At 35.1% G+C, this 13,663-nt stretch overlaps 1 protein-coding gene across 1 annotated transcript; it reads left to right on the top strand.

Annotated features, from left to right (window-relative positions):
* On the top strand, positions 11,912-12,985 carry LOC109711119 (probable CCR4-associated factor 1 homolog 11). Its single transcript, XM_020234039.1, has one exon. It carries the CDS (start codon positions 12,009-12,011, stop codon positions 12,816-12,818), a length of 810 nt encoding a protein of 269 aa, XP_020089628.1. The 5' UTR covers positions 11,912-12,008; the 3' UTR covers positions 12,819-12,985.

Below are 13,663 nucleotides of genomic sequence, written 5' to 3'. Positions count from 1 at the left end.
ATATATATATATATTTATATATATATAANTTTTAAGTAATATTTTGATGTTAATTAATTAGATAATATAATTTTAATTTCAAATTATAAATTTTATTCCACTTGTTCCAATTTAACCATCCAAACGATATTTACTTTATTTTTAGGAACAACCCAATTTTCATCCAAACACAAAATTGGTCTAGTTCCTTTTTATATCTGGACTTGTATCTATCTCTCGAACAAGTAGTTATTACTTATACCCAAACCAAACGCAGCCAAAGTGGACAAATGAGATGTCCGACTTTCTCGTAAAATTTTTGGTGCATCAAGCTAGTATTGGTATGAAAGTGGACAAATCATTCAAAAGGCTAGCCTTTGTAGCTGCAGCAAGAGCAATGTCATCCAAATTCCAAGTTTCTTGTAATTGGACTAAAGTTGAAAATCGGCTACGCACTTTCAAGACGAAGTGGTCTAGAATCATTCAATTAAAAAGTTTGAGTGGTGCTTCATGGGATCCAGTTAGCAAGACTATTAGTTTGGGCGAAGGATCTTACCAAGACTTTATTCGAGTAAAGTTTTTTTCTTTTTTTTCAGTTTCATCTCAAATTTCATATGTCATTTATATTTTATATTAAGAAGTTATTCGTTTTATATTCTTGTAGGCTCATCCCAAGGATATATACTACTTAAATTGTCCTATTTAACACTATGACGAGCTAGCAATCATATGCGGAGATGATCAAGCAATTGGAGAATTTGCATCGGATGATCCAAATAATATCAATCTTGATGAAGAAGATAACAATGATGATGGTGATGACTTTGGCTTGGAAGATTTATATTCAGAAGAGAGCGAGCACATTTCACCAACAACCCCTTCTCAAGGACGTAAACGACAAAATCTTAATCGACCAGTGACCAAATCCGGCATTGGTACAACCTCAAAAGCCAAGAAATAAAAACATTCAGATTCAGAATTTATATTATTAGTGAAAAAGATCAGAGAATTAGCAGATTCAATGAAAGATGCCAAAATTATGCACGAAAAGGAGATATGGAGCTCTATAAAGTCATGTAATATCCCCGAGCACGTAGGTATTGCTGCATATGAGTATTTCTTGAGAAATGAATAGCTGGAAAACTTTTTTTAGTTCGTAGACCAGAAATGCGAGTTGAATGGTTAACACAGTTTGAAGACCAATTTCTAAAGTAATTTTGGTCTGGTTGCTAAGTATGAAAAACTATTAGTACAGTATTTTATTTTTTGGAACTTGATGGTTTTGGATGTAAGTTGGCACATAATATAGATGGTAGCACTATGTAGTTTGCTATTTTTTGTACCTACTTACTTTTTGGGTTCTGATTTTATTAGAACTAGTGAAGGCCCGCGCTCCGCGGTGGGAAATTTACGCAATTTTTAAAATATTTTAAACAATTTGTTTTTTATTTTTTTAATTTTTAAATTTAATTTAAAATTTTAAACTTACAAAAAATAAATATACAATTATATATAATAAATAAATATATATTTATAAATAAAATTATATATATAATATAAGTTAAAATTAAAATTTAAAATTTAAAATTTATGTATAAAATTTAAATATAAAAATGGTAAAATTCTCTCTCCCTCTCCCTCTCCCTTTCTCTTCCTCCCTGACTCCCTCTTTCTCTCTTTCTCTCTCCCCCCCTCTCTCTCTCTCATTCTCTCTCCCCCGCACCTTTCTCTTTTCCCCTCTCTCCCTCTCCCCTCTCCCCCCTTCGTGCTACCCTCGCGTCCGCTCCGCTGGCCGCGCTCGCGCCCGCACCGACCGCCACTGCTACTGCCCACCGCGCGTCCGCCTCCCACTGCCGCCCGCTCGCGCCTCCGACTCACCGGCCGCCTCGCCGCTCCGCCTGCTGGAGAGGGAAGAGAGAGCAGAAAGAGCGGGGGCGAAAAAAGAGGAGAGAGGGGAGGGGATAGGGGGGGAGAGGGAGAGAGGACAAGAGCCGTAGGGGGAGGAAAGGTAAAGAAGAGGAGGGGGGGGAAAAGCCTGTGCGCGGGGGCGCGGTCGGGAACCCCCCAGCGCGGCCCACACCCCGGGTGCGGTCGCGCCCCGTGAAGGGAGAGATAGGGGGAGAGAGAGAGCCGCGGAGAAAGATGGGGAGAAGAGAGAGAGAGAAGGAGACGGGGATGAGAGAGAAGAGAGAGGGGAAGAGAACCGGGGGGCCATGTGCGGAGGCCCGCACCCCCTGCGGGAGCCGCGAGCAGGAGAGAGAGACTCCTGCCACTCTCTATCTACTTCTCTCTCTCTCTCTTCTCGTCTCTGTTTCTCTCTCTCTCTCTCTCTTCCCCTCTGTCTATCTACTCTCTCTCTCTCCGCTCTCTCTGTCTGCTCTCTCTTTCTCTCTCTCTCCTTCTCTCTCTTCCTTTCTTACGCGTGCTGCGGGCGCGGGTCGCCTGCACGCAGCCCCCCCTCCCCTCTCTCTTTCTCTCCCTTTCTCTCTTCCTCTCTCCCTCGCGAGCGCGGAGAAGCGGCCACGTCGGCCACATTAGAACTCTCGATTCAATTTATCTATAGATTTGTCTAAAAATCTGATGTTAAATAGTTGATGTTTTATATTAACGACTCACTCTGTTTTGTTAATATATTATATGTTAATTAATTTTGTTTGTGAACTTGTAATTTCTATTCTTTTTTTTTTGTAATATTGTATTCCATTACTTTACATTCATACTTTCCAAATGATTTTTGATATAAGAATTAAACAGATTACATATATCTTGTCCACTATTATGCATGTCTTTATGCTTTTTTAAATACTTTATAGACAATTTGGGCAGTTAAACTTCAAAAAAAAAAAAAAACATATAAATTGTTGTGACAATGTTGAGATCTTATAAGCAATAAGTATGTAAAATTATTTTGATACGATTAATTGACTCATATTACAATTGTTATTATTTACCCATATATTAATTTTTAATACAGGATAATCTTACCTCCAACATATTGGAGGTATTTTTATCCCACTTTTTCCTATCAACCAAACAATAAAATACAAAAAGAAAAACAAATTTCCTTTTCCTTTTCATACAAACCAAACAACAATCGCTAGAAAACAACTTTTGCTTTCCTTCTAACCTGTAAGGACTGAGATTTTTGCAGTGTAGCTAAACTCTCAGTTGACGATATTTTTGTGTGTAATTTAATTACAAAAGCACTCGTCAAGTTTCGGGCGAAAACGAGTTAAAACGGAAATTCTACGCGATTTCCAAGTTTCACTTAAAGTGAATAGTAACTCGATTTTCCGGAGAAGCCGCGGTGAGAAGTTGGCTTCTGGCTCGTACCGGACTCTGTTCATAGCAGTCCAATAGCTCGTTTCGACCGAGTCAGCTGTTCAGGAACCAATGACGCTGACGGATTTTGAGTTTGACGCACGGATTTCGAGAAAATCCAAAAATACATGTTTTATATGTATTTATGTGTGTNCTTAAGAAGATGAAAAAGGATACCTTTTTGTTTGCTAGTCCCAACATACTTATCTTACAACTGAGTGCAAAAGAGAGAAAGAGAGCTCTACGGAAATTTAAAAGTACTTGTATTATTACAATATTTTTGAGAACAAAAGATTATAATATAAAAAAAACAACAAAAACAAAAAAAAAAAACAAAAAAAGAAGAAGAAGAAGAAGAAGAGGAAGAAGAAGAAGAAGAAGAAGAAGTTACGAAACGAGGGGAGGGTCCCACTCCTCCATTAGAAGCTTGAATCTGCGAACCGCTAGCTCAGGGTTAGGGGCGATATTCTGAAAGATCGTGTCGTTTCTAATCTTCCACACAATCCACCAGCAGCCTACTAGGTCTGTAAGTCTAGTTCGCTTCTTTGGATGATCCTTTCTGTCCCTCCACCTATCCCATACGAGATTCACGTCGTTCTCCAGATCATTGGCCTGAATATCGTCCACCCTTGATACTAAGATAAACTTGCAGAATACGCACCGGGTGAACAGATGATCCACTGATTCCTCGCCCGACCCGCATAGTACACAGATAGAGTCGTCCAACCAACCTCTCTTAACAAGTGTATCACGTGTAAGCATCCTTTTCTTGAGAACCAACCAGCTAAACACTTTTACCTTTAAAGGGATTTTGAGCTTCCAGATATAGGAAGCGCGTGCGTCTCTTGTCCCTCCATCCGTCAGAGCCGAATAGGTCGATTTAATAGAAAAGTGTCCGTCCGCACTCCAACGCCACTGAATCATGTCCGGTCTATGTTCGACGGAGAAGAGGGAGATCCTTTCTACGAGCTCCAAGCAGCAAGGTAGCAGCCCTTGCACTTGTCCGACATCGGCCCCGAAGATCTTGGTCCAGTTCCAATTACCTGCCGTAACGCATTCACTAACTCTAACGTTTTTCCCCCCAGCCAAAAGATAAGCTTCCGGGCACCATAGGTTCAATGTCTTTTCCCCACACCATCGATCCCGCCAGAAATCGATGGTACTCCCATCTCCCAGAGTAAAAGTTGCTCCCCAATTGAAGATGTCCTTGAGACCAAGAACGCCCTTCCACCAATTAGAAAAAGGTCTGAAGGATTTGCCTTCCCTTAACGGTATTCTTCTACGATAGTAGAATTCACGGATCAACTTATTCCACTGGAGATCGGGAGCTGTGTGGAATCTCCACCACCATTTAGTCAGCAGTGCTTGGTTCATGATTGCGACATCCAAGATTCCTAGACCGCCTTCCTTTTTGGTCTTGCAAATATTTTTCCAAGCCACTAAGCAATCCTTACCGTGGTGTTTACGTCGCTTTTTTTTTTTTTTTTTTTTTTTTTTTTTTTTTTTTTTTTTTTTAATCCTTCTTCGGGGCCTGGTTGCCCCACAATTATAGCATAATTCATCAGTCCAATGAATGAAGCGGGTAGCATGCTACCTTTTTCTCAAAAAAAAAGAAAGAAAAAAGATTATAATATTATTTTGTGTTTTGGCTTGAGACTCTGTTTTTTATAGGCCTCTAAGAAATATTATTTTGAGAGAAAATGATTCTTCAGCCCTTGCCTATGACTCTTTGACTACCACTTATATTTTATTCTTAGCAAATTCTTGAGCTGCTAATGACACTTCGGCTCACCAAATCTCTAAATGCTTCCGCTTTCCAAGTTGGTGATGTTTCGGCTCCTGCAGGCTTTTAGAACAGCCTAGCGATGGTAGTAATTACATGGTAGTGTCGATGCAAGGTATTCGTTCTATTTTTCATATGTCTCATTTTTAAAAATTTACAAAAAAAAAAATGCATGTTTTTTTTTTGAGAAAATTAAGTTTATAGGCAATTCAATAAAAATAGAGAACTTGCAAATAAAGTACATTCTCGTAAAAAAAAAAAAAAAAAAAAAAAAATATCTCCACAACCCAATGAAAAAGAAAACTAACAGTTTCCAAACTAAGAAAACCAAATAAAAAAGAACATCAATCGATTCTAACTATGTCTTTCCCGCCGTTCCATTCCCAATAATTGAGGAAGTCCTCACGAACGCGTCCATCAGACTCACCGAACGAACAATAATTTTATAATCCATCTAAACGTCACATAAAGTATATATCACATCCCAAACAGAAATGAAATATCAAGATTGTATAAAAAGAATATCAACTTGACATATAATAAACTAATACAGCATTTCGTTCTCGTCATAATTGTATTTTTATATCTTAAGTCCAGTAAACTCACACTTATTTTATTTACTTATTTTATACTCAAAATTTGGTGAACTACATACTAATTACATACTATTTTAAAAAAATATAAACTCCTAAATCAAAATCGGTGATAAAACAAAACAAAATAAATAAAATAAAAAAGAAAATTACTTCAGAACATCGGATCTCCAAAATGCTCTTTAACCCTCTGCACCTCTAGAAAACAATAGGTGTAACGGGAGGTAGAAGTTTCAGAAAACCTGAATAAACATTGTCTACCTGACAGGTCAATCGACTACCTTATTCCACCATTCTCTCTCTCCTCTCCTCTCGTCTCTCTCATCAGTCATGCTCCTAAGATACCTGTGGCGGCTGGCTTTGACTCAGACAACCACACCCTGTAACATTAAATCTTTGAAAGACTCGCAGACTCATTTTCTCTGTCCAACTAATTTCGCTTTGGGAACTTACGCCAATCATAAACATAGAGGTGTTTGGAATCTAACTTTAAAAAGCACTGATGAACTGAAAAATCATTTCCGCTCAATAAAGACGTTTGGCACAATAACTTTAAAATTGATTCTGTTTAATCAAAAATAATTTTAACGCTCAGAATCATGGAACACAAAAAAACTTGCTTATATGAAATTGCTATCTATTCTTGAGATGGTAACTTCAATTTTATTTATTTAATTAATCATTAAAAATATTAAGAATCAAATTTTATATTTAAATTCAAATAAATTAAAATTCAAAATTCAAATTTCAATTCTCAAATTCAAATTTTAAATTTCAAGATTTCCAATTAATTACATCATCCCAATAATAAATCAAATTTTAAAATAAATTAAAAATTTAAAGATTTCAATATTAAATTAAATATTTAAATTAAATTAAATTAACACTTACAAATATTGAAATTTCCACTTTTTAAAATCAAATTTAAATGTTAAATTTAAATTAAATTTAAATTTAAATTGATTTAAATGTCATCATTATTTTAATTAAAATTTAATTTTAAATTTAAATTAAAATAAATAATTTTAAATACTAATATTTATATTTTAATTAATATTTATTGTTACAAGTTATTTTAAATTAAATTTAAATTTCAATTAAGAGCATTAGATTTAAATTAAAATTAAATCAAATTAAAATTGAAATTAATTAAATTTATATTTTTATATATTAAATTATATTTAAAATCATAATTATATATAAGTTAAATATATTTAATTTACTTTTAAATTTCAATATTAATTAAAATTTAAAATAAAAAGAAGAAAAAAAAATATCTCCACAACCCAATGAAAAAGAAAACTAACAGTTTCCAAACTAAGAAAACCAAATAAAAAAGAACATCAATCGATTCTAACTATGTCTTTCCCGCCGTTCCATTCCCAATAATTGAGGAAGTCCTCACGAACGCGTCCATCAGACTCACCGAACGAACAATAATTTTATAATCCATCTAAACGTCACATAAAGTATATATCACATCCCAAACAGAAATGAAATATCAAGATTGTATAAAAAGAATATCAACTTGACATATAATAAACTAATACAGCATTTCGTTCTCGTCATAATTGTATTTTTATATCTTAAGTCCAGTAAACTCACACTTATTTTATTTACTTATTTTATACTCAAAATTTGGTGAACTACATACTAATTACATACTATTTTAAAAAAATATAAACTCCTAAATCAAAATCGGTGATAAAACAAAACAAAATAAATAAAATAAAAAAGAAAATTACTTCAGAACATCGGATCTCCAAAATGCTCTTTAACCCTCTGCACCTCTAGAAAACAATAGGTGTAACGGGAGGTAGAAGTTTCAGAAAACCTGAATAAACATTGTCTACCTGACAGGTCAATCGACTACCTTATTCCACCATTCTCTCTCTCCTCTCCTCTCGTCTCTCTCATCAGTCATGCTCCTAAGATACCTGTGGCGGCTGGCTTTGACTCAGACAACCACACCCTGTAACATTAAATCTTTGAAAGACTCGCAGACTCATTTTCTCTGTCCAACTAATTTCGCTTTGGGAACTTACGCCAATCATAAACATAGAGGTGTTTGGAATCTAACTTTAAAAAGCACTGATGAACTGAAAAATCATTTCCGCTCAATAAAGACGTTTGGCACAATAACTTTAAAATTGATTCTGTTTAATCAAAAATAATTTTAACGCTCAGAATCATGGAACACAAAAAAACTTGCTTATATGAAATTGCTATCTATTCTTGAGATGGTAACTTCAATTTTATTTATTTAATTAATCATTAAAAATATTAAGAATCAAATTTTATATTTAAATTCAAATAAATTAAAATTCAAAATTCAAATTTCAATTCTCAAATTCAAATTTTAAATTTCAAGATTTCCAATTAATTACATCATCCCAATAATAAATCAAATTTTAAAATAAATTAAAAATTTAAAGATTTCAATATTAAATTAAATATTTAAATTAAATTAAATTAACACTTACAAATATTGAAATTTCCACTTTTTAAAATCAAATTTAAATGTTAAATTTAAATTAAATTTAAATTTAAATTGATTTAAATGTCATCATTATTTTAATTAAAATTTAATTTTAAATTTAAATTAAAATAAATAATTTTAAATACTAATATTTATATTTTAATTAATATTTATTGTTACAAGTTATTTTAAATTAAATTTAAATTTCAATTAAGAGCATTAGATTTAAATTAAAATTAAATCAAATTAAAATTGAAATTAATTAAATTTATATTTTTATATATTAAATTATATTTTAAAATCATAATTATATATATATTAAATATATTTATATTTATTTTAAATTTCAATATTATATTAAAATTTAAAATTTAAATTAAAATATCAAATTTTAAATTTTGTACAATTTTGAAATTTAAAAATTTTAATTTTAATTCAAATTTAAATTTAGATTTTAAATTATTTTAGAATAAAATTTAATAAAAATATTAATTTATACAAAAATCAAAAAAAATTTGCCAAACAGTTTTTTAAAATTATTTCAGAAAAATCTGTTTCATCTAAAATCTGCCAAACGCTCTACAGCTTTTAACTAAAATCACTTCTTCAAAGCAAAATCACTTTTTCAGAAATCACTTTTTCATAAGCTAAGCCAAACAGGCCCATAATATCAAATTGCTCTTATCTTAATAAATCGATTGCGATATATTTGTTTACAGTTTCAACGTATATGTTTATACGTGCATATTTTCGCAACAACCCTCGTTTACTTAATAATTTTAAATAGGCTTCAATATCAAAGGAGCGCTGTGTTGCATAAGAAAAAGAGTAATGTTATACTACATATAATTCTTACAACATTTTACTTGTATGCTACCTTAGAGAATTTTAATTAAGTGGTTGCTACAGTTCATGAGAGTGAGGCTACTATGCTTCTGAAAGCACGAAGCCTTCCGTACTTTCAGATCGTTTTTGATGTTACGACTTTCGAATTGTCGATCGGCTCTGTTAAACTTGATCTAGAGTATTTGAAGTATTTAAAAAATAAATTTTGCAATTTTTCGATATTATTTGCCTAGTGAACTAAGGGGCTCAAAATCAACGGCTGAAAATAAAAATCTTACAAAACGTGATAATATGACATTAAAATTTTAGATCAAAGATATTGATCTTGTTTTATATAGTATAAAAAATTTTCTATCAAAATTTCACGTGATTTGAATATTTTAATATCGTTAAACTTGCAAACGGCTCACCACGGCCATTAAAATTATTAATTTTGAGTTCCTTCGATCACTAGGCAAATGATATCGAAAAATCATAAAATTTATTTTCTAAGTACTTCAAATATTCTAGATCAAATTTAACGGAGCCGATCGACGATTCGAAAGTCGCAACATCAAAAACGACCTGAAAGCACGGAAGGCTCCGTGCTTCCAGAAGTATAGTAGCCTCACTCCAGTTCATGATTAAATTGATTTAATTCATAAGTAACAAAAAAGAATTAATAGAAAACTGTCATGTAAACTTTTAAATAAAAGAATTATGGAACCCTAAACGGATAAGTGAGTGGAAACGACTTCCTCTTGACCTATTTTAATATTAGTATGAGGAAATAAAAAAGTATTGTTTTAAATAAAAAATAATATTAAAAGATTTATATTTCATTGGAACAAATTAATTTTATTTAATTTGTTCACTAAATTTAGTGAGGAGAATAATGATTATATTCAATTAATCTATTTGTCGGTATTAAAATTAATGTACCAAATAGCTATCCAACAAAATCAAGTAAAATTGTACTTTGGTATTGCGCGCCCATCTCTTTCTTAAATGCTTGATGATTTTACCGGAGGTTTTTGAAAGTATTCAGTGATGTTATTTACAGAGCCAATTTTTAAAGACACGGTAAATTAAATTCATTGAATCTGAGTGAAGTTAGCCCTTTAAAAATTTACAAAATTTAATATATATATTATCCGTTATTAGCAAATTGGTTAAAGTGTATGGAGATCCCTCAGCTATATCCCACTCTACAGCAACCCCGCCAACTCAAATTTTAATATTTTTTTTTATTTAAAATTTTATCAAATTCAACAATTCTATTAGTTACTAGCCTTTAATTTATCTAATTTTTATTTGCTAAAAAATTAATTAAAGTCATTAAATTTAATAAAATTATTAATAAATTTGATTACAAAAAATCTAAAAAGAGAAAGAGAATTATGAAAGGAAAAGCGTAAGGTGGGAACCAACAAAGTGGGAAACAATACTATACGTGAAGTGTTGTTTACTGCAAAGGGGAGAGGCATATTAATTAATTCATCTAAGCAACTGCACCGTAATAAGACCAAGTCCTCAACCCCCACAACACGAGTGCATGTAACAACAAAATATGACAAATCCAATGAACCCCCTCACGCCCACATTTAATTCCCAATATAAATAAAAGGGGTAACGCCCACCATTATAGAGTCCTCAATTATTTTATTTAATAATAATAAGACAAAAAGAATTGCACAAGGGCCCCTGAACTTCAGCATTTTGCAAATAGGCATCCGAACTTTTATCGTTTAAATTTTATCAAAGTTTGCTAACGACACAACCTAGTAACTTATATTGCATTCCTTCTTGTAAAGTTTTATTAGTTAAAAAGCTCTATTTGTTCCATTTCCACACATAAAAAAGTAATAAAAAAAGATAATAGATTCATTCCATATGCTTTCATCGTGATACTTAAAAGAGAGAAAAATATATTTTATATTTTGCATTTATACAAAATTATATGTATGATATGCGATCTGCTACGAGCCGAATTTTCAGACCGTTGACTCGATCAAAGATTTTTCTTCGGGAAGCACGCGGGGAGGCGAAATGGCTACGAACAATGACCTTCGAAGTGTGCGCCGATAATGGATCCAGCGATTTGACCGCTGATGAGAGATCGGATCAACCGAATTCGATTCAACACAAGTAAACTACTCCTAGAAAATAATAAAGTGTGAAGCATATGAAAAGTGGTTTTCTTGTTTACAAGATAAAAAGACCCTCTGTCAAGGGCCTCTTATCTATTTATAATCTCGCCCGATGTTTTTTCAATTATCCCCATGATCGGTTACACTCCTGATTTCGTGGGTCACTACTAGCCGATCTTAACCGCCCTTATAAGTCTTAACTATTTTACGGTTTGCTGCGACTCTTTCTCTATTCCTAGTGCACTATGTGTTACTCGTTACTACTGGCTTCAAAAATCATGACTGCGATGCATTCCGGTCCGCCACGTGGCGCAATTTTTGCGGTGCCAATACAATGAGAACTGCTTTTTAATTAGCTGGTAAGTTTATTCTATATAATAAAGTTTAGATAATTTAATTGCTAAAGTTAAATATTTATAAGCCTTTTTATAAAAATGCAAAAGTTCAGAGGCTTTTTTGTAAGCATTTTTCCCCTCAATAATAACAAAAAAAGATTAAAAAAAAAAAAGGAACTACAATTATTACAAATAAACAAAGTAGCCCACTCACGCCTGTCACTCCCCATTTGTCCACAACGCGCACACACGCTTTCCACGTTTACGACGGCTCCGCAATGAACGGCCGAGATCCATCCGATCTCAGCGTCGGAGCGAATCTCAAAGCACCACGCAGCAGCAGCAGCAGCAGCATCCGCCCCCGCTCTTCCTCCTCCCTTCCCCGAACCACCCCTCTCTCTCTCTCGCCCCTTTATAAACACATCAACAGAAACATAGGCGCCCTCATCTTCTCGTCGCCTCCTCCTCCTCCTCCTCCTCGTCAAAGTCAAAATCAAAATCAAAATCCCAAAATCAGAATCAAAATCGCAAAATAGATAGAAGATGGCGTGGGTGGAGGAGGCGAAGCGGGGCGGCGAGGTGCAGGTGGAGGTGGAGGTCCGGTCGGTGTGGGCGGAGAACCTGGAGTCGGAGTTCGAGCTGATCCGGTCGGCGGTGGAGCGGCTGCCCTACGCGACCCTGGACACGGAGTTCCCGGGCGTCGTCCACCTCCCCCGCGGCCCCCACGCCCTCCTCTCCCCGCTCGACCGCTACGCCCTCCTCCGCCGCAACGTCAACTCCCTCCACCTCATCCAGCTCGGCCTCACCCTCTCCGACGCCTGCCGCTGCGTCACCTGGGAGTTCAACTTCCGCGAGTTCGACCCCGCGCGCCACCCCCACGCGCCCGACTCGGTCGACCTCCTCCGCCGCAGCGGCGTCGACCTCGCCGCGCACCGCGCGCGCGGCGTCGCGGCGCCGCGCTTCGCCGAGCTCCTGGTGGGCTCGGGGCTCGTCCTGAACGGCTCCGCCGTGGCGTGGGTGGCGTTCCACGGCGCCTACGACTTCGGGTACCTGCTCAAGGCCCTCACGGGGCGCGCGCTCCCGCGGGGGATGGGCGAGTTCGCCCACCTCCTCAGGGTTTTCTTCGGGGACCGGGTCTTCGACGCCAAGCACATGGCGCAGGCCTGCGGGGGGGCCCTGTACGGGGGGCTCGACCGGGTCGCCGCCCGGCTCGGCGTGGACCGCCCCGTCGGAAAGAGCCACCAGGCCGGTTCGGATAGCCTGCTGACGTGGCGGGTCTACCGGAGGATGGGGGACGCCTACTTCGGGGGACGCGAGTGCGAGGAGCACAAGGGGGTGATCTTTGGCCTTTAGGACCACAGCGCCAAAAAGTAGATTAATAAAATAATTAATAAAAAAAAATTGCTGGGTTTCTTTGTTATTCTTTATATTATTGTGATGATATATGTTGATTCTAGAAGGGAATTTTTGTATAGAAATTTATTATTAAATGAGAAAAAAAAAAGGTGGTATTTGATAAATTTGATGGGCTAATTTTGATGGTTCGAATTGAGAGTGACCTGCTCTAAATTATCCCAGGATCCATTTCGAATCTGATCAAAATAAGAAGTCAGCAATCAAAACTTGTACTAGTTGATTCATTTTGGAGCAACCTGAAACTTGAACGGTCGGTCACTAACCCTGATGATTCGAAATCCGAAACAATTTAAAATTTTAGTTATTTGTGCAATTCAGATGTGTATATATAAATGAAGCTAGGCTAGTATACTATTGGTAGCACGGATGCCTCCGTGCTACCAACTTATTTTCAATGATGTAGCTTCCAAAACTTATTTTCAATGATGTAGCTTTCAAATCGATGATCGGCTCTGTTAGACTCGATTTATGCTATTGAAAATATTTGAAAATTAAATTTCATAATTTTTCGATAATATTTACCTATCAAACGAGTAGTCTAAAAATGAACAGCTGAAAATAAAAATCTTATAAAAAATAATGATAAAAGACTTGAATTTAAGATCAGAGGTACTGATCTTATTCTAAATAGTGAAAAAAAATTTCTATAAAAATTTCATCAGATTTAGATTATTTTACATCATTAAATTCACAAATGCATAACATCGATCATTAAAACTGTCAATTTTGAGACCTTTTTATAACTAGCCAAATGATGTCAAAAAATTATGAAATTTAATTTT

This window comes from Ananas comosus, linkage group 5 (genome assembly GCF_001540865.1).
Source record: "Ananas comosus cultivar F153 linkage group 5, ASM154086v1, whole genome shotgun sequence".
Lineage (NCBI taxonomy): Eukaryota > Viridiplantae > Streptophyta > Magnoliopsida > Poales > Bromeliaceae > Ananas > Ananas comosus.
Note: the sequence above shows the minus strand (reverse complement) of the source record. Positions and strands in the feature narration are given on the sequence as shown.

Coding starts and splice junctions, on each gene's coding strand:
- LOC109711119 (XM_020234039.1), top strand. CDS start 12,009: ATGGCGTGGGTGGAGGAGGCGAAGCGGGGCGGCGAGGTGCAGGTGGAG.